Below are 18083 nucleotides of genomic sequence, written 5' to 3'. Positions count from 1 at the left end.
AACATTTCGCCATAGAATTGCGGGAAATAATCGCGGATAACTGGGTTGTTTTTGAAGCTATCGTTCTGAAAATTCTTGCGCTCAGAGAGTCGTGGATGGGGGTCATTTTGAGACTACTCTCAGCTCTCTGCGTTGTGCGGGTCGCGTGCTAGAATTTTTAAAAAATCGGGTAAACAAACGGACAGCGCGGGTCAAACGGCGGTTTTCGCCCATAGGATTCCATTGTGGAAAAGAATCGGGGATAACTGGGTTGTTTTTTAAGCTATCATTCTGAAAATTCTTGTGCACAGAGAGTCGTGGATGGGGGTCATTTTGAGACTACTCTCACCTCTCTGCATGGTGCGGGTCGCGCGCTAGAATTTTTTAAAAAATCGGCGGGAAAAATACCTTTTTCAAAGGGCTGAGGGGGCAGAGTCAGCTCCCGGTCATGATGATCCCAAAGCTGGAGGAGGGGATAGGCAAAACGGGTAACTTGGGATTCTGGGAAACTTCTCTTTCTTCATCTGAACGGACTTTTCCCAGTGTTTTTTAACACAGTAGCCCCACCAAATGCACAAACACAACCTGAAATCATATACTAAGCCAATAATAAGAGATAGAAACACAGCACTGCTACCCACCCTAACTTTGGGGAACAACTGAAAAGATGTGGTGAAAGGGGATGAGCTCCCCTAGGGCATCTCATTGTGGCCGTGCCCCCACTCTCTCCTGTACTGGAAGGCCATCAGAGCCTTCCAAAGAGAGTAACCTGGTGGAGCAATGCCTATCATGAGTCGAAGTGAGCATTTACTTCTTAGTGGTGGAGCAATGCCTATTATGAGTTGAAGTGAGCGTTTACTTCTCAGAGCTGTTGGTGAAGCAATGGCTTTCATGAGCTGAACTGGCAGCTGCTTCTCTCTCCCCCGGGTACGTCCCCCTATTGCTGGTAAAAGACAGATATAGCCTTTTTTAAAAAAATCTTCTTGCTGTTTATTCAGCAATACTGCTGCTTTTAATTCCACCCCTCCTTTGTTTATTTATTGATTTATTCCATTTTATATGCATTACTGGCTTATCCTTGGCTCACTTCCTTATGCCCCCAGAAATGCCAGCTGCATGCCTGCCTTCCCTCCCTCCTCCCCTGCCCACCTCGCAGGGATGTTGTGTGTGTGTGGCTTTGACTCAGGGGAGAAGTCCTTCCTGCGCTCACTTGGAGTTTTGGAAGTTCCAAATTTTGCAGGTTTAAGCCCCGCCAAAAAACAGGGGATGATGGGACTGCCTTGAGTCTTGGCGTGCGTATGTATCCCTGGATAAGCTTTCATGGTGGTGAGTTTGAGGTTTTTTTTTAACGTGCAAAATTGACGGAGCTATGGAAAGGGGTGTTGGATTTTCATAAATTCCCCAAAAATCAGGGGATGATGGGACTGCTTTGAGTGTGGGTGTCCATGTGGACACATGGATAAGCTGTCATGGTGCCGAGTTTGAGGTTTCTAACATGCAAATTGACGGAGCTATCCCAAGGGGTGTGAATGGGGTGCCCGATTTTCAAAATTCCCCAAAAATCAGGGGATGATGGGATTGCCTTGAAACTTGGCGTCCATGTGGACACATGGATAAGCTATCATGGTGCTGAGTTTGAGGTTTCTAACGTGCAAATTGACGGAGCTATCGAAAGGGGTGTGAATTAGGTTTATGGGTGGTGCGTTAGAGGTTAGAGCCGCGCCAAAAATCAGGGGATGATGGGATTGCCTTGAGTCTGGGCGTCCATGTGGACACATGGATAAGCTTTCATGGTGCCGAGTTTGAGGTTTCTAACATGCAAATTGACGGAGCTATCCCAAGGGGTCTGAATGGGGTGACCTATTTTCAAAAATTCCCCAAAAATCAGGGGATGATGGGATTGCCTTGAAACTTGGCGTGCGTGTGTATACGTCCATGAGGTGTCATGGTGCCAAACGTGAGGTTTCTAACTTGAACAGAAAAAAAGTTGTATAATTTTTTAGCTTTCAATGCAACCCTATGGGGGGGGGAAACGGAGCTCCGATCTGGATCCGGAGCTCCGAGCGGAGCGGAAGTGGGCGGAGCGGAGGCGGGGTGAGGCGGCCCGCTCCGAAAATCGCGGATCTGCAAGTGAAGCGGAGCGGGGGGTCCGTGCACACCCCTACATTTTATTATACTTTTACCTCTTTAAGTTACAGGCATAATTCTCTTTTCTTTGTTTGGCAATCTAATTACACTTTCACTGCCAAGGACTAACCTGTATTTTATTATTATTATTATTATTATTATTATTATTATTATTATTATTATTATTATTTTATTTATTTATTGCATTTTTATACCGCCCAATAGCCGATGCTATTTCTTTTCTTCTCCTTCCTTCCTTCCTTCCTTCCTTCCTTCCTTCCTTCCTTCCTTCCTTTTCTTTCTGATCTCTGGCTGATATCAGTGCAGTACTTCCACTAAAAATACAGCCGTCCAAAACAGCAACAAACCATTGTTAATCTTCAATAAACTATTTCTCCTACTTCTCCCCTCCTAAGATTTATATCACACCTTTCTCAGAAGTTCAAGGTGGCTAACCACATAAAAAGAGAGGTTTTTTTAAAAAAAAATACATTAAAATTTGACCATGGTTCAATAAGAGTGAACAAGGCGAATCTTATTGTTCTGCTGCAGTGCTCAGCGCACTGAGCGCTTCAACATTTCCTAAGCCCTGCTGGGCTGCAGCCAGCATGGTTGAGTGAGGAAGTAGCCACATTTTCCATCCCCCTTCTGTTTTTGTTTTTAACTGCTTTTCCCCACATAGCAAGCCATGGAAAAGTCATAATTTAGGCCAGGTCTGGTCTAAATGTTTCCCATGCTGGGGGTGTAGTGTTTCCTTTGCTTCATTTATGCCACCTCCCACAATCCTCCCCCTTTTCTCCCTCTCCAACACTGGAGAGGGAATAGCCAGAAAAAAAGTCTGTGTGGGCCGGGAAGGAAAGGGATCCGTGATTGGAGCGCTGTGAACTTTGGTGAGCTGAAATTTGGCTGATACGTACAAAGCTCTCTCTCTCACTCTCTCTCTCTCTCTCTGCTCTTTACATGTTTTATACATGTTTCCCATGGAGATGAACAACAATAATTGCATCACATTATTGGTAGGCGTATTCATAGTGTAGGATTATGCAATAAGGAGAGAGTTGTATCCAGTGGGCCCGTGAGATAAAATCCAGTCATGAGATGCTCCTGCTGGAGGATCGGTAAGAAAATGTTGTTGCCAAGTCTTTTTTTCATTTTCCAATCCCCACCCACCCTCTGAAAAGCTTCTGCAGGGTTGGGGAGGGCTGTCCAGAGCATCATGGGAGCTGTGGGGGGGGAGCTGCAGGGGGGAGGAGGAATGAGCGATAATCACCTGCACCCACTTTCCACCAGGGAAAGCCAATGCTGAATGTCAGCCGCTTTCATGAATGGAAGGAGCCTTTCTATTCTCAGAAGAGGTATTCTAGATCCAAACTTCGATGCACACTTATGTTCGAGAAAGTCTCGGGGAACTCAAAACCATTTTCTTCTGAGTAGACAGCGCTGTAAGTAAAAACAGGGCATAGGTAATAAAACGACAGAATGTGGCTAGCCTCCAAGAAGGGTGTCATCATCATTATCATCATCATCTCTATACCAGCCCATAGCTAAAGCGTAATTCATGAAAATACAAAATACGATGTAATAAAAAGCAGTCTAAAATTCTTAACATCGAAAAATTAATTTGGTGTAGTTACGGGTTACGTTCTTTGGACCTCTGAAAGCTGAAGGAGAGTCAGCATCACACAACCCATTTCTGTTTTTCTCCTGGCCTGATGCAGTCTGAGAATCATAGAATAGTGGAAGGGCCCTATAAGGCCATCAAGTCCGACCAACCCCCTTCTCAGTGCAGGAATCCACATTAAATCACAGCCTAGAGAAAGGAAGGCAAGTAAAGAAGCTTCATTGCACATGGCATTCTGAGTTTTGCTACTGTCCCAGAGAACATGGCCCCGTTCAGAAGACCTTTTTGCCTTATTCTCCGTGGTTAAAGCCATGGTTTAAGGTGTCTTCTGAACATGGCCAATTATTATTTATAGAGAGGCCATCCCCAACCTGATACCTTAGAGATGTTTTGGACTACAACTCCTGTCAGTCCTAGCCAGCATGACCAAGGGTGGGGATGATGGGACTTACAGTGCAAAACCTCTGGAGGGCACCAGATCGGGGAAGGCTGGTACGGAGTGTTTGCCCTCATCACGGAAGTCAATATAGGAAGCTGGGCCCCTTATTGACTGACTCTTGGTACCATTGCTCAAAGGTCATAGTCAAGCTACAAACACATTGCACCATATTTTGCTTTGACTCACTTTGATCATCCCTATTTGCTCTGCTTAATGGTTAATAATGAATACTGGGTACAAGTCTGGTATATAAATTACAAACCAAAGAGAACAGAGTTCAGAGGAGTGCCATAAGATTCTTTGGGAAATCTGTAAGTATGATATACATATTTTTTTTCACTGAGAGTGCAATCCTATATGTAAATCCCATTGAGTTCAGTGGAGCTTACTCCCAAGGAAGTGGGTGTTATTCGCGCTTCGTGTCCTATAACAGGCATTTCTCCATTCTCCTTTGTGTGTTAAAATCCTCAGGACAAAGGGTGGTATCCAATTAACTCCTCCCGCCTCTGGAATAACTTCTGTAAGGAGAACGGGGAGGAGGCAATTCCCTCTTCCTCATGCAGCTCCCTCACACCTTTAAAATCTGCTCCGGGGAAGATTAGGGGGCAGAAGTGGCTTTAAAGGGTGAAGAGGAGGGCAAAAGTCAATTCATGCAACGTTGGATTCACCCTGGGTCCATCTGAAGGCAATGCTTAGTTAAATCATATTGATCATTTGGCCTGGATGCATGTTTTTATTCTGAATGAGGTCGTATTTGAGTTCGAGGATCTGGGAGTTGCACTCCCATTAACACACTTGCTCATTAAACTGGAGGCTCAAAATTTCCACAATTGGTACAGTGTCAAAACAGGATGTTCTGCAAGTGGGGGCCCACAGCTGATTCTGTTCCACCAGTGGAAGTCCCTGCCGATTCTGCTCCACAAGCAGCGTCCACAGCTTATGCAATGTCCTGCTTGGATACGCAAGCTCTGCTAACCTTCAATGATCCTGAAATGAACATTTTGTTTCTGGTTTCTAGAGGAAGTGCTGAATCCCTGTTGCAAAACTGGTGGTCGCTGCTGGTGGAATGGAGTCGGACGTTGTCCCCCTTATGCAATAAGGCTGCTTAGATACTGCCCCAGGAAAGCCCAGTGCCAACTGTGTCCTGTGGCCAGGGCAGATGTCGCTTTTCTTTTCTGCTATGCAAAAAGACATCACACCAGTGCGGACTTCCTAAACAAGTCCTTGGTGCCAGCATCTAAGAATGTGAAATGTTTCTTTAGTCCCATACCTAAAAAATTTCACTTCTGATGCATTTCTGTTTCCGTCAAAGTTAATGGCAGATCTTCATCAATCTTCTAATAGAAATGAGATATACCCCACCCCAATATATATATATGTATTTTGGCTTTTTTGTTTTTTGGCTAGTATGAAGGTTTGAGGGCTACAGAGGCAAAGCAAAAAGGTCCAGCCTTAGAGGCCTGGGGTTATTCTGTTGTGAAGGGGTACCCCTGAGAGGAATAGTTTTATTTCTCCAGTTAAGATTCATTTCCCAGCTAAATTTCAATTCCTGAGTTAAGTTTCATTTGTTTTCAGGTTTGAAACAGTATTTTCAGTTTTGGGGGGGCAAGAGGGGAGAAAAGGAGAAACCAAGCCAGAGAGAAAGAGGTCAGGGAAAAGGCAAGAGCATAAGGAAGAAACAGCTGGAAAATGTAATGCAGCTAGGGTAAAATAATTTAGGTTTTTGCAACTTTTATTTTCTTTTAATGCCTTTCTATCACTCAGCTCTATTGACTAAATCGCTTTACTTCTAATTTGGTTGTTTCAATATTCTAGTAAACTGTTGTGTTAAGCCTAAAGTATCTGGAGTGTCACTCACCCCACGTCTACAGTCTAAACCCACGTTACTGGAAAGGTGAAGGCAAAAGAAGAGAAGTGAGATTCTCAAGGAGGCAAGAGATCCTTAAAAGTCTCTCAGGGGGGTCCAAGACACAGAAGGAACCTTGGCAGCTTGTGTTAAGAGTTTGAAAGAAGACAATACCAAGAGTGCTTCTTTCAAATTCTTAACACTAGCAATAAATAAATAAATAAATAAATCCCAGCTGGTCATCAAACAGGAGGGTCAGAATTTCCACCACTGGTAGAGTTCAGGGGTGGGCCAGGAGGTTAGGCTCCTCATGTAACCATAAAAAAGGATATGAATTGGTTTTACTATCTGAAAGATTATTTCAAAATTATATAGAATCATAGAATTGTGGAGTTAGAAGGTGTCAGGGTTGGAAATTTTACCTACTGAGGGACCACAAGGATCGCCTACTCCAATCCTCTGCAATGAGCAGGAAAACCAGTTAAGCCATCCATGAGAAATGGCTATCCAAAAACTTTTTTAAAAAGAAGAAGAAGAAGCTTTTGACCAAAGACAATATTAATATTTTATTCCAACTTGTGAGCAAATCTTAAAACACTCCAAACATTGTTGTTTTGTTGTTGTTGTTTAACCCACCCACCCCCAATAATAATTAAACATTGAAAATCACATATAGTATGCAATTTAGTGGAACTAACTTCTAAAATTAATTCTCATGATACTCACAGGAAAGGTGAATTATTTATGTTGTGTAAATGTATAAATCTAGGGCACAATCTGCCATTGTTGCAGCATTCCTGTGTATTTCTGGATTGATCCTCTAATGTCTTTTATGGGGACTATTAGCAGAAGGATTACAAATCCCAATGAAGTCCATCACCCACCTCTCCTTGTTACTGGTTAGTCTTCAAGTCCATTGTCACCACCTCCCAGGACACCAGGACAACCAGGATGAACACGAAGGTCAAAATCCACTTGAACATCAACATCTTCCTTTGGCAGAAGAACAGGGGGTCACCCCCCCAGACTATCATAAGATAGCTCTCAGTAATGCTGATTTTGCATTCAGATTCTACAGGAACATAGCTTCAGATGCAGCTGCCCAAAACATTTTCTTCTCTCCCTTCAGCATCTCCACAGCTTTTGCATTGGTGGCCTTAGGTGCCAAATCTGAAACCCAGGATGAAATTCACAAAGGACTTGCTTTTAACCTGTTGGAAATTGAGGAAAAGGAGATACATGAAGGCTTCCGCCAGCTCATTCATGTGCTTAACCATCCAGATAGCAAAGCACTGGTGAACTTAGGGAACGCCTTGTTTATGGAACACTCATGGAAATTCCTGCCTACGTTTCTGGAGGATGCCAAAACCTTCTATGAAGCTGATGGGTTCTCCACCTACTTCAACGTTTCCAGAGTGGCTAAAAAGCAGATAAATGATTACGTGCAGAACAAAACTCATGGGAAAATAGCCCATGCCCTTGATGAACTCGACCCAAGCACTGTGATGGTTCTTGTGAATTACATCTTCTTCCAAGGTAAGTGGAAGAATAGTTATGAACAAGTGGGGCCTGCTGTAATAAAAGTCATGCTCTTGTTAAGGCTCCAGCCAGCCTGGAACTGGAGTTTTGCAATGCTGTTCAGAGAGTTGCACGAATGGGAAAGGGGTCAGGGAGGATTTTTTCTCCTCGTCCCCATCCTCCTGCTGTGCTATATAGGGCTAGAACACTAGAAGCCTTATCATTTTAAGGCTATATGGTGTGAGTGGGCATGCACTTCCAGAGTTTAGGAAAGGGGGAAAGCTGTCTTCTCCTTCCTCTTAAGCATCTCTGTACAGTGCATGGGGGAAACTTTTCTTTAACTTCATGGCATGCTTTCCCCACTGTTACATTTAAGTTTGTAGGGGCTGGAGGAGCTTTTCAACTGTTGCACAAGCACAACTGCTCTCAACCATAGTCTTAACAGTTATAGGGTGACCAAATGGAAAGGAGGACAGGGTCCCTGTATCTTTAACAGTTGCATAGAAAAGGGAATTTCAGCAGGTGTCATTTGTATATGGTGAAATTTCCTCTTCATCACAACAGTTAAAGCTGCCCTCTGTTAAATCTGGTCACTCTAGTATAGCTCCTGCAGCTTTAACTGCTGTGAGGAGGAGGGAATTTCACCAGGTTCTCCATATATACAAATGATACCTGCTGAAATTTCCTTTTCAATACAACTGTTAAAGATACAGGAGCCCTGTCCTCCTTTTCATATGGTCACCCTAAACAGTTAGGCTTGTGCAGTCTGGCTGAATTTTGGTTTCTCTATAACAACCCCCTCCCTTCACTCACACACACACACACACACAGAGTGCACTCAGCTGCTGTCACCATCCAGTAAGCATAAAGGTTCTTATCTGGCAGATTTTGCCATTGTTGTTTTTTTAAAAGTCCCTTTGCATTGACAAATTGTGTGCTTCTGTATACCTAAGAAGTCCTCTGAATGTGTAGAAAGAAACCACTCACTTGTTATTGGGTATCCCCATTTCACTTCCAAAGTGTTAGGCACTCATTTATTGCAGGCAAGGCCGGATTAAGACATGCTGAGGCCCTAAGCCATATTAAGATTCAGAGGCCCCCATACCATAAGAATAAATTGTACTGGCTTTATATGCTCTTTTAATCAGTTTTATGCATTGGATTTATATTGTGTTATGTATTTAATGTTGTTCCCTGCCTCGATCCAGAGGGAGAGGCAGATAAGATATTATTATTATTATTAACAATAATAATAATATATTTATTTGTTATCCACCTCTCCCTCTAGATTGAGGTGACGCACAACACAAATGCAAACACCACTATAATAGAAAGGGTAATGAAAAGGTACCATCCAACCACATATTTAGTTAGGATTTTAACTCACAATTCCACAAATGTACAACTCTTACATTTGCTGTACTTATATGATTAAATACTCCAAAATCCACAGTTGTTCAATACTTCTGTTAGGACTATCTCAAATGTTACAGTGAAGTGGAGATCACAGACTGAAAGTATATATTACCCATAGATAGATAGATAGATAGATAGATAGATAGATAGATAGATAGATAGTCTGGCTGTATTTCATCCAATGCTGGAGACAGAGCTGAGCAATAGCTGGACTGTATGATTTAAAAAATTGGGCTCAACCACTGCTTTAGATTCCTAGGTGTCATCTAGCAGTGGGTTACATCCAACTTCATGCTAGTGGAAGTCTCCACTGCAGCACTTCATGCCACCCAAAAATCAGCTTTTGAGAGTTTCCCTACCTTCCAGAGCAGATTCTGAGGGTCTGTGAAGAGCTACAGAGGGGAGGCGGAATCACCACACTCTCAGTTCTGCTGATGCAACTGTTTCATTAGTCAAACGACACTATCAGAAGCTGTTAGAGATAATGTCTCTGAGACATGGTTTAGTCTCTCTCAGTTCTTTGAGAAAACTAAATATTTTTCCACCTAGGCTTTAACAAGAGATAGCTAAGCTCAGCATGATGTTTTCTGAGATAGTCTGGGCCTCAATTAATCTCCCAAAATGAAACCAACCTGCCTTTCTGGTTTCACAGACAAATTTCCTCATCTTTTACTCCTTCCAACACCCTCCCCTTTGCCTTTCATTTTTATATCTTTCCCATGATGCTTGGGCTCATTAGTTGCACATGGCCACCGGCTCTCACCTTCTTTGGGAATGTCACACTGACTTTCAAGTGCTATACCAAGGCGTGCCAAATGACAACCTATACATGGCCTCTCACACACCATTAGAGACAACTGGAGATTCAGTCTGTAATCCCCACTGCTGAGTAGATCCAAAATGCAAACTTCATAGCTCCAACGTCTGGTCCAGTTACTATTTGTTTATTGGTTGTTTCAACTATCGTGGTCAAATCGACTTTACAGATGCAATGCAGGTAAGCACACAAAAACTCTACAATACAAAGAAGTAAAATACAAAAAGATACTAAAAAGGTTTTCATTAGAAGGTGCCCACAAATATGTAAAAGTTCATTTTAATACAAAGAATTAACACTAAGAATTTACATTAAAAGGTCCATAAATGTATAAAAGTTAATACTACTGATACGTTAAAACTTCGTGTTAAATTTCATCATTACAGTTCACCATATTGACCTCTATGAATCTTCTTCTCAACTTTTGGGCAGCCACTGTGAATCTTGCAACTCTATCTGTCACAAATTTTAGGGTGACTATATGAAAAGGAAAACAGGGCTCCTGAATCTTTAACAGTTGCATAGAAAAGGGAATTTCAGCAGGTGTCATTTGTATGCATGTCGCACCTGGTGAAATTTCCTCTTCATCACAACAGTTAAAGCTGCAGGAGCTATACTAGAGTGACCAGATTTAAAAGAGGGCAGGGCACCTGCAGCCTTAAATGTTGTGATGAAGATGAAATTTCACCAGGTTCTCCATATATACAAATGACATCTGCTGAAATTCCCTTTTCAATACAGCTGTTAAAGATAAAGAAGCCCTGTCCTCCTTTTCATATGGTCACCCTACAAATTTGTCAGCTTCAGAGAGCAAATGTATAACTTTAACTTGATCATCACTGTCAGATATATCCCGCAATAGATTCAAAATAAATTTTGTCCTGGGTTCAGAATACAGAGAACAATATAATAAATAGTGGTTGAAATCCTCTACTACTTGAGCACCACATATACAGTACCTCTGTTCTACAGGTATTTTACAGTAATGGTCCTTTAAGTATTGCAAAGGCATAGTTTGGAAATGCAATGCCAGAAATGCCTTTCTAAAGGATGCTACTGATAACTCATGTAGACAGCCTGGTCCAGTTACTAAGAACACAAGGACATAGGAAAAGCCAAGCTGAATCAGAACAAGGGTCCATCTAGTCCAGTATTCTATTCACACAGGTACCCACAAGCAAGACATGGTGCAACACTCCCTGACCCATGTTCCCCAGCAACTGGTGTATATAGGCTTACTGCCTCTGCTACTGGAGGTAGCTCATAGCTATCAGGACCAGAAGCCATTGATAGCCTTCTCTTCTAGGAATTTATCCAACCCCCTTTAAAGGCCATCCAGATTTGGTGTCCATCACTTTATCTTGTGGTAGTGAATTCCAGAATTTAACTATATACTGTGTGAAGAAGTAGTTCCTTTTTCCTGTCCTGAATCTCCCATACCAATCAGCTTCATGGGATGACCCCAAGTTCTAGTATTATGGAAGAGGGAGAAAAATGTCTCCCTCTCCACATTCCCCACCCCATGCATAATTTTGTACACCTGCCATTTCTCCCCTTAACCTCCTTTTTTCCATGCTAAACGATCCCTGCTGTTGTAATTTTTGTACTCCCCAGACGCTTTTTGTACCATCTTTTGTGAACCGCCCAGAGAGCTCCAGCTATTGGGCAGTATAGAAATGTAATAAATAAATAAAATACATAACAAATAAATAAATCTAGCCTGATTAAGAGTTCTGGAGAACTTGAAATCTTCCTCACCATTTTGTGACATTTTAGTTGTTCCTAAAAGGGTATTCCCAACTGTGATTTTTTTCCTCATGGACCATCGTGAGTTTCTTCGCTTTTTATGATTAAATACACAGCTATTGTGTACAACATTACCTTCTGAGGAACTGAATATTCACACTGTTACCTAATCTTTTTCTTCCAAGCTTACTGGGAAAACCCTTTTGATACTAACTTTATCAGGGAAAAAGACTTCTTTGTGGATGTAAACACTACTGTCAAAGTCAACATGATGCATCGAAAAGGCAGCTACAAGTTTCTCCATGATGAACATCTCTCTTGCTACGTGGTGGAAGTTCCCTACAAAGGCGATGCAACAGCATTCTTCATTCTGCCGGATAAAGGAAAACTGGAGCATGTAGAAGCTACTTTGGAGAAAGAAAGTCTGCATGCATGGAAAAGATCCTTTAGACAGGAGTAAGCCTTTTCTCTGTGATATTTTTAAATGGTGCTCCTGTTAAATTATTCTTTAGCATAGGGTTTTGCATCTGGTCAAGACAGTAGGGCTCCTGCAGCTTTAACAGTTGTGATGAAGAGGGCATTTCATCAGGTGTTGCATACATACAAATGATATCTGCTATGTTAATCTGGTGTTAAAAGCATTAAATTATGCTGCACGGAAAAGGCTACTTCAGGCTAAATATGGCTAATTTGATCTGGAATGGTGGAATGACCAGAGTGAGGGTTTGGGGGAGATTTATAAGAAGATCCCCTAAAAGACTCCAGACTAGGGTGACCATATGAAAAGGAGGACAGGGCTCCTGTATCTTTAACAGTTGCATAGAAAAGGGAATTTCAGCAGGTGTTATTTGTATGCATATCGCATCTGGTGAAATTTCCTCTTCATCACATCAGTTAAAGCTGCAGGAGCTATACTGCAGCTATACTGTGAACAGTTTTAAAAGAGGGCAGGCTACCTGCAGCTTTAACTGTTGTGATTCAGATGAAATTTCACCAGGTTCTCCATATATACAAATGACACCTGCTGAAATTCCCGTTTCAATACAACTGTTAAAGATAAAGGAGCCCTGTCCTCCTTTTCACATGGTCACCCTACTCCAGACTCATATTTTAAAGACCCCCAAATGTACCTTCTAGACTCATGGGCATGAAGACCTTGAAGTTCTTATTCTCTGCTAATTGATTTTATGCCATTAACTAAGTCTCTAGATGAGACTTGCAGGATGGTCTTTGAAGAAAAGGGGGGAAATGCAGTTGACTTTACAAGCAGCTTCACAGAGCTTGTTCAAGGCCACAGTGTGGCGGCATGCTGAAATTCCCTTTTCTACACAACTGTTACAGATACAGGAGCCTTGTCCTCCATTCCATATGGCCCTTAGCTAGACCTAAGGTTTATCCCGGGATCATCCTGGGGTCATCCCTGTTCATGTAAATGACACACAGGATATCCCGGGAGCAGGCAGGGATGACCCCGGGATAAACCTTAGGTCTAGCTAAGGCCATGATCTCCCTAATTTAGCACAGTATAAATTGAATGCATTTGTTTTAAAACAAATCCATATACAGTATATATTTAAAATTTTGTATGATGTATATTAGTAGATGTCCCAGCAGCTGCCTATAAAAATCAGAACAGGATTTGGGGAATCTTTTCTTAGATACCTCAATAGACTAAGGCAGTGTTGGGCAACTCATGGCCCATATGCCACAGGAGCTCTCTGGTCTTACGTGTGTGTGTCCCCTCCCCTATCTTGCCCTTGAATGTGCTGTGGCACAGCAGGACAAGCTGTGTACCGCTTGTCTTAAAGATAAATGCAGCCTTTTTAGGCTGTTTCAATTTGATGCCCAAATTTGATGACAAATTGGTGATTGTTTTGTTGCTGACACCCCTGAAATACCCTGGAAGACAGAAACAAAGTTCAAAGTGAACTGAATAAGCTGAGCGCTGGGCTGAAAACAACATAATGAAATTTAATAGGGATAAACGCCAAGTTCTTCTCCCAGGAAAAAGAAAACAAATGCACAGTTACAAGATGGGGGATAGTTAGTTTAGCAATACTACAAATGAGAAGGAACTTGGAATTGTTGTAGATCACAAGCTGAATATGAGCCAACAGTGTGATGTGGCTGCAAAAAAAGCAAATGCTATTTTGGGCTTCATTAATAGAAGTATAGCTTCCAAATCATGCGAGGCACTGGTTCCCCTCTATTCAGCTCTGGTTAGGCATCATCTTGAGTATTGTGTCTAGTTCTGGGCACCACACATCAAGAAGGACACAAACAAGCTGGAGCGTGTTCAGAGGAGGGCAATAAGGATGATCAGGGGTCTGGAAACTAACCCCTTTGAAGAGAGACTGAAAGAACTGGGTATGTTTAGCCTCAAGAAGAGAAGACTGAGGCGAGAAATGATAGCACTCTTCAAATACTTGAAAGGTTTTCACACAGAGGAGGGCCAGGATCTCTTCCCGATCATCCCAGAGTGCAGGACACAGAATAATGGGCTCAAGTTACAGGAAGCCAAATCCCGGCTTGACATCAGGAAAAACGTCCTGCCTGTTCGAGCAGTATAATAATGGAACCAAAGACCTAGGGAGGTAGTAGGCTGTCCCACACTAGAAGCATTCAAAAGGCAGCTTTAAGGGGGATTCCTACATGAGCAGGGGGTTGGACTCAATGGCCTTATAGGCCCCTCCCAACTCTACTATTCTATGATTCTGTGTGTGGGTGTATTCCTAAAATACACCCCTTTCAATGGTCTGAAGCTCAACCCTGCAAATGCAGTTTCTTTTATACTGATGGATAGTATCTAAATGGAATGGCTCATTGTCTACCATTTCATACAGCCATCCTTAACATCTATTGGACCTGGCACCTATCTTTAATTATAACCTGCAACGTTGGACCCATTTTCAGTTTATCATATCCCATTTCACTCCCTCTTTCGAGTCTTTTCTCTCCTGTTAAACGAAACCAAACCAAAAAATGACCGGATCTACACCAAGCAGGATATAATACTGTGAAAGTGGTTTGAAAATGGTATAGGGAATATGTCGTGAGCCTCAACAGTTGTCAGTGCACTTCAATACAATTTTAAAGCAGTAGTGTAGATCCTGCCAACATCAACAAAAAAGCTAATTGCCATTGGTTTGACCAAACACATGTGGGGTACAATTTATTTATTTATTTATTTATTGCATTTTTATACCGCCCAATAGCCAAAGCTCCCTGGGCGGTTCACAAGAACAGGGCCATGATTTCATTGGCTGCTGAATATTAAACCCATGATTTAATATTTGGGTTGTTTTTGTTTCTGTTGACCAGAAATATAGCTCTGTCCATCCCCAAATTTTCCATTTCTGCATCGTATGATGTCAAAGCTCTGTTGCAGAGAATGGGTGTGACTGCTGTCTTTAATGACACTGCTGATCTGTCTGGAATTACCGAAGAACACAGTCTGAAGGTTTCTAAAGTAAGTGTGTGAGTGGGATCGATGCTAATTTGTCCATGTATTTTTACTTGAATCAAATACTAAAAATAAATGTCATGGTATGTCATCAGGTTTTTTATGAAAGTAGTTGACAAAATTACTTCTAAGGAAAGCCTGGAAAACATGTGAAGACATTTGAAAAGGGGTGCTATTTTGTTACACGCACAACCCACTTTCTGGATAGCCATTGTAATTTTGTATTTGATCATTCGTCAGGTCTCATCATTCTCTAGCCTTAAATAGCTGTATAGATAGATCAGTCTGGTTTTGATCCATGTTAGTTTCTATGTGTTCACCATAAGCCTGTTCCATTCCATTCCTGCATTAATTGGCAATTTTTAAAGCAAAATCACAGATGAAAATTCACATTTAAATATGAACATATTTTGTTTTACAATTTTGTTTGCACTGTGTCCTAAAATAGGCATTTTTGTATGCATTTTGGTGCAGTTTGGGAGCCAAGAACTGTATAGCAAAATTCGGAGTACAGCGAAAACCGAAGGATAACTGTGTTCCAATTCACATATTAGCCAAAGAAATGTGAATCAAATTGATTGATGAAAAATGCAGGCCAAATAAAATTGTTGAGCATCAGTAGTTAATTGTGGGTAGAAGGTGCACCTTGTCTCTAGAGCATATGCACTTTAATGCCACGGCCGTAAACATATAGTGCACAGCCTCTTGTTTTATCCATTGCAGCTGCTAAGATGTTATTTGAGTGTTTGTTTATTTCTAAGAGCTCCATCTGATGAGCGTTTTATTGCACACTCATTACTGGGCACTCACGGAGTTTGCTCAGGTGCCTCACATGATGTCGTCTGTCTCCCATGCACCTTTTGGCCTTCATTGCTCAACAAAAAAATCTCCATAAAACCCTAAAATTTAAAAAACTTGGAATTACTGCTCTTTCTTGCAGGAGAAGCAGCACCATTAGAACAGTGGACTCAGTGGGCCTTATGCTCGCTGTGTACTTTCTCTTTTGAAAGAGGAAGTAACTGAGCAACAAAAACACGGGCGGAGAAGCGAAGGTAGGGAGCGTGTTTCCCCCCGGTGTGATGGAGCTCTAAAATTGATACCCCACCTTTCAGTGTTAATTAGTGTTTTATAACAACTCATAAAAAATACAAGAATATAAAACATCCCAGTAGTCAACTAACACTGGACAGCTATGATAAATCTTCAACATAATTTTATTCAATGTTACGGTGAACATAAAACTTCAATGTAAATCTTCAGCATAATTGTAGCTTCGAAGTGGTATTGTAGCATACCCTTATTTGTGATTGAAGCTGGTGTTTTATACTGAAACATTTCACACCTTAAAGTCTGATATCATAGGAACGGGCGAATTCACCTGTAACTTATTCATTGGACGGTCACCCTGTCGTTGCCACCATCTGCCCCTGTGACCTTCTTTTGAGGCTCGGCGAGACTCAATGAGCACTTGGCAGCCATCCGCCCTCCCTCTGGGAATTTCATAATGTGCAATTTCCAGAGCCTCCATTGGCCGTGACAGGGTGACCATCCAATGAATCAGTGCACAATGAAGGCTCCAGATGAGAGCAAACAGCTGCTAAATGCTTGTCATGTGTCATGTGTGCTCAGAGCATGGGTCTGCAAATGCACTAGAGGCACCTGCCTAGGTCCTGGCGCTGATGTGGGTGAGTTTGACAGACTCCTGGACTCAGTTGTGCACCCATGATATCCCTATGTGTGTAAATCTTTAAATGTTAAAATTTCAAAAAGGGATCTTTTCCTAGTCCCACTCCCAATAAAATGGGGGACTCTCGTAAGGAATGGTGATGCTTTGGAATTTGGTGTTCTTGTTAGAGAATTGTTGAGTTGGAAGGGACCACAAGGATAATCTAATCCAACCCTCTGCAACTGCCCAGCCTCTTAAAAACTTCTGGAGATGAAGAACCCACAACCTCCATAGGTAGACTGTTCCACTGTTGTACAGAACTTACTGTCAGGAAGTTTTTTCCTTATATTTAATTGGAATATTGGGCCTGCTGCTTCATTTTATATTGTAGGCTGGGCAATTATGATTTTCTAAAATTTCTATTGTAGGCTGGACAATTACGATTTTCTAAAATTTCTTTAACACAAAGAGCAAATACCTTTTTGGGTTTCTAAGTCAATGGCCAAAGGAACAAGAGCCACCAATTACTACTCACAAACATCAGCACGAGAAGATCAGCCTAGCCTAAACTAGACATAAATGCCCGCTTATAGATTACTGTTGGCCTTGAAGAACTGGTATTCATCTCCTATCTTTCCCTCTGCTGCCCTTTGGTCATGTCTCTTGTCTTTTTGGTGTGTAAGCTTGATGGCAGGAGCCTCTCTCTCTCTCTTTTCAATTGATGTGAATTTTCCGAAAAGTGGGATAAAAATTCAAAGAAGAAGAAGGAGAGGTAAATGTAGTAGTAGTAGCAGTAGCAGATGGTGAAGATGATAACAAATAGAGTAGCTCTTTCATGTACCTGTAATGGCAAGATTCTAGCATAAGAATAGTTATTGTTGCACTGGTGTCCCTATTTCATCTGTGGAATATTAGAGGGTACTTGTATGACTTGTAAGCACTAAAATGTTGTTTTTTCCCCTACAGGCTGTTCACAAAGCTTTGCTGGATGTTAATGAGAGTGGTACTGAAGCAGCAGCTGTCACCACTATAGAGTTTATGCTACGTTCTGCTTCAGTTCGTAATTTACTTGTCATCAAATTCAACACACCTTTCTTGATTATCATTATTCATAAGGAAACACAAAGCATTCTGTTCATAGGGAAAATTGTAGACCCTACCAAAAAATGAATATTAGAAGAAAAATGACAGCCTCTTCAGCTCCTTTTAAAAAATGGATTTCCCCCTTTGCTTTTAGAAGTGTGTTTTAATTGGCCTAGGACCATTACCAGTTGTTTTAGGGGTGAATAAGAATGGCTGCAAAGCATTTTTGTAATTAAAAAAAATGATGTTAAAATCCTGTAATCTTGTAGATTAACTTCATGTGCCACCATTTTTAACTTGTAACACATTTTTGCCCGTGAAAAGAGCCCATTCCTTCCTAGGTGAGCTACTCAACCCCATGG

The 18083-nt window shown here is 41.7% G+C and overlaps 1 protein-coding gene across 2 annotated transcripts; it reads left to right on the top strand.

The window, feature by feature from the left end:
* The first annotated feature begins 3412 nt into the window (after positions 1 to 3412).
* LOC134393091 (alpha-1-antitrypsin-like) lies at positions 3413 to 17982 on the top strand. Of its 2 annotated transcripts, none has more exons than XM_063117990.1 (5): positions 3413 to 3548; positions 6859 to 7548; positions 11695 to 11965; positions 14831 to 14978; positions 17605 to 17982. In XM_063117990.1, exons 1-5 carry the CDS (start codon positions 3413 to 3415, stop codon positions 17806 to 17808), a joined length of 1449 nt encoding a protein of 482 aa, XP_062974060.1. In that variant the 3' UTR covers positions 17809 to 17982. The 2 variants fall into 2 exon arrangements, with proteins under 2 accessions (XP_062974060.1, XP_062974061.1); XM_063117991.1 differs by lacking the exon at positions 3413 to 3548 and adding an exon at positions 4373 to 4477.
* The last annotated feature ends 101 nt before the right edge of the window (positions 17983 to 18083 follow it).

Source organism: Elgaria multicarinata, chromosome 2, assembly GCF_023053635.1.
Source record: "Elgaria multicarinata webbii isolate HBS135686 ecotype San Diego chromosome 2, rElgMul1.1.pri, whole genome shotgun sequence".
Classification (NCBI taxonomy): Eukaryota; Metazoa; Chordata; class Lepidosauria; order Squamata; family Anguidae; genus Elgaria; species Elgaria multicarinata.
The sequence above is the reverse complement of the archived record's forward strand: the minus strand, read 5'-3'. Positions and strand labels throughout refer to the sequence as shown.

What these genes read in the sequence shown, in the direction of transcription:
- LOC134393091 (XM_063117990.1), top strand. Translation starts at nt 3,413, where the DNA reads ATGTCAGCCGCTTTCATGAATGGAAGGAGCCTTTCTATTCTCAGAAGA. An exon ending in TCTTCTGAGTAGACAGCGCT is followed by an intron (nt 3,549 to 6,858) that starts GTAAGTAAAAAC and finishes GGGGACTATTAG; the next exon opens with CAGAAGGATTACAAATCCCA. An exon ending in AAAAGATCCTTTAGACAGGA is followed by an intron (nt 11,966 to 14,830) that starts GTAAGCCTTTTC and finishes TCTGTTGACCAG; the next exon opens with AAATATAGCTCTGTCCATCC.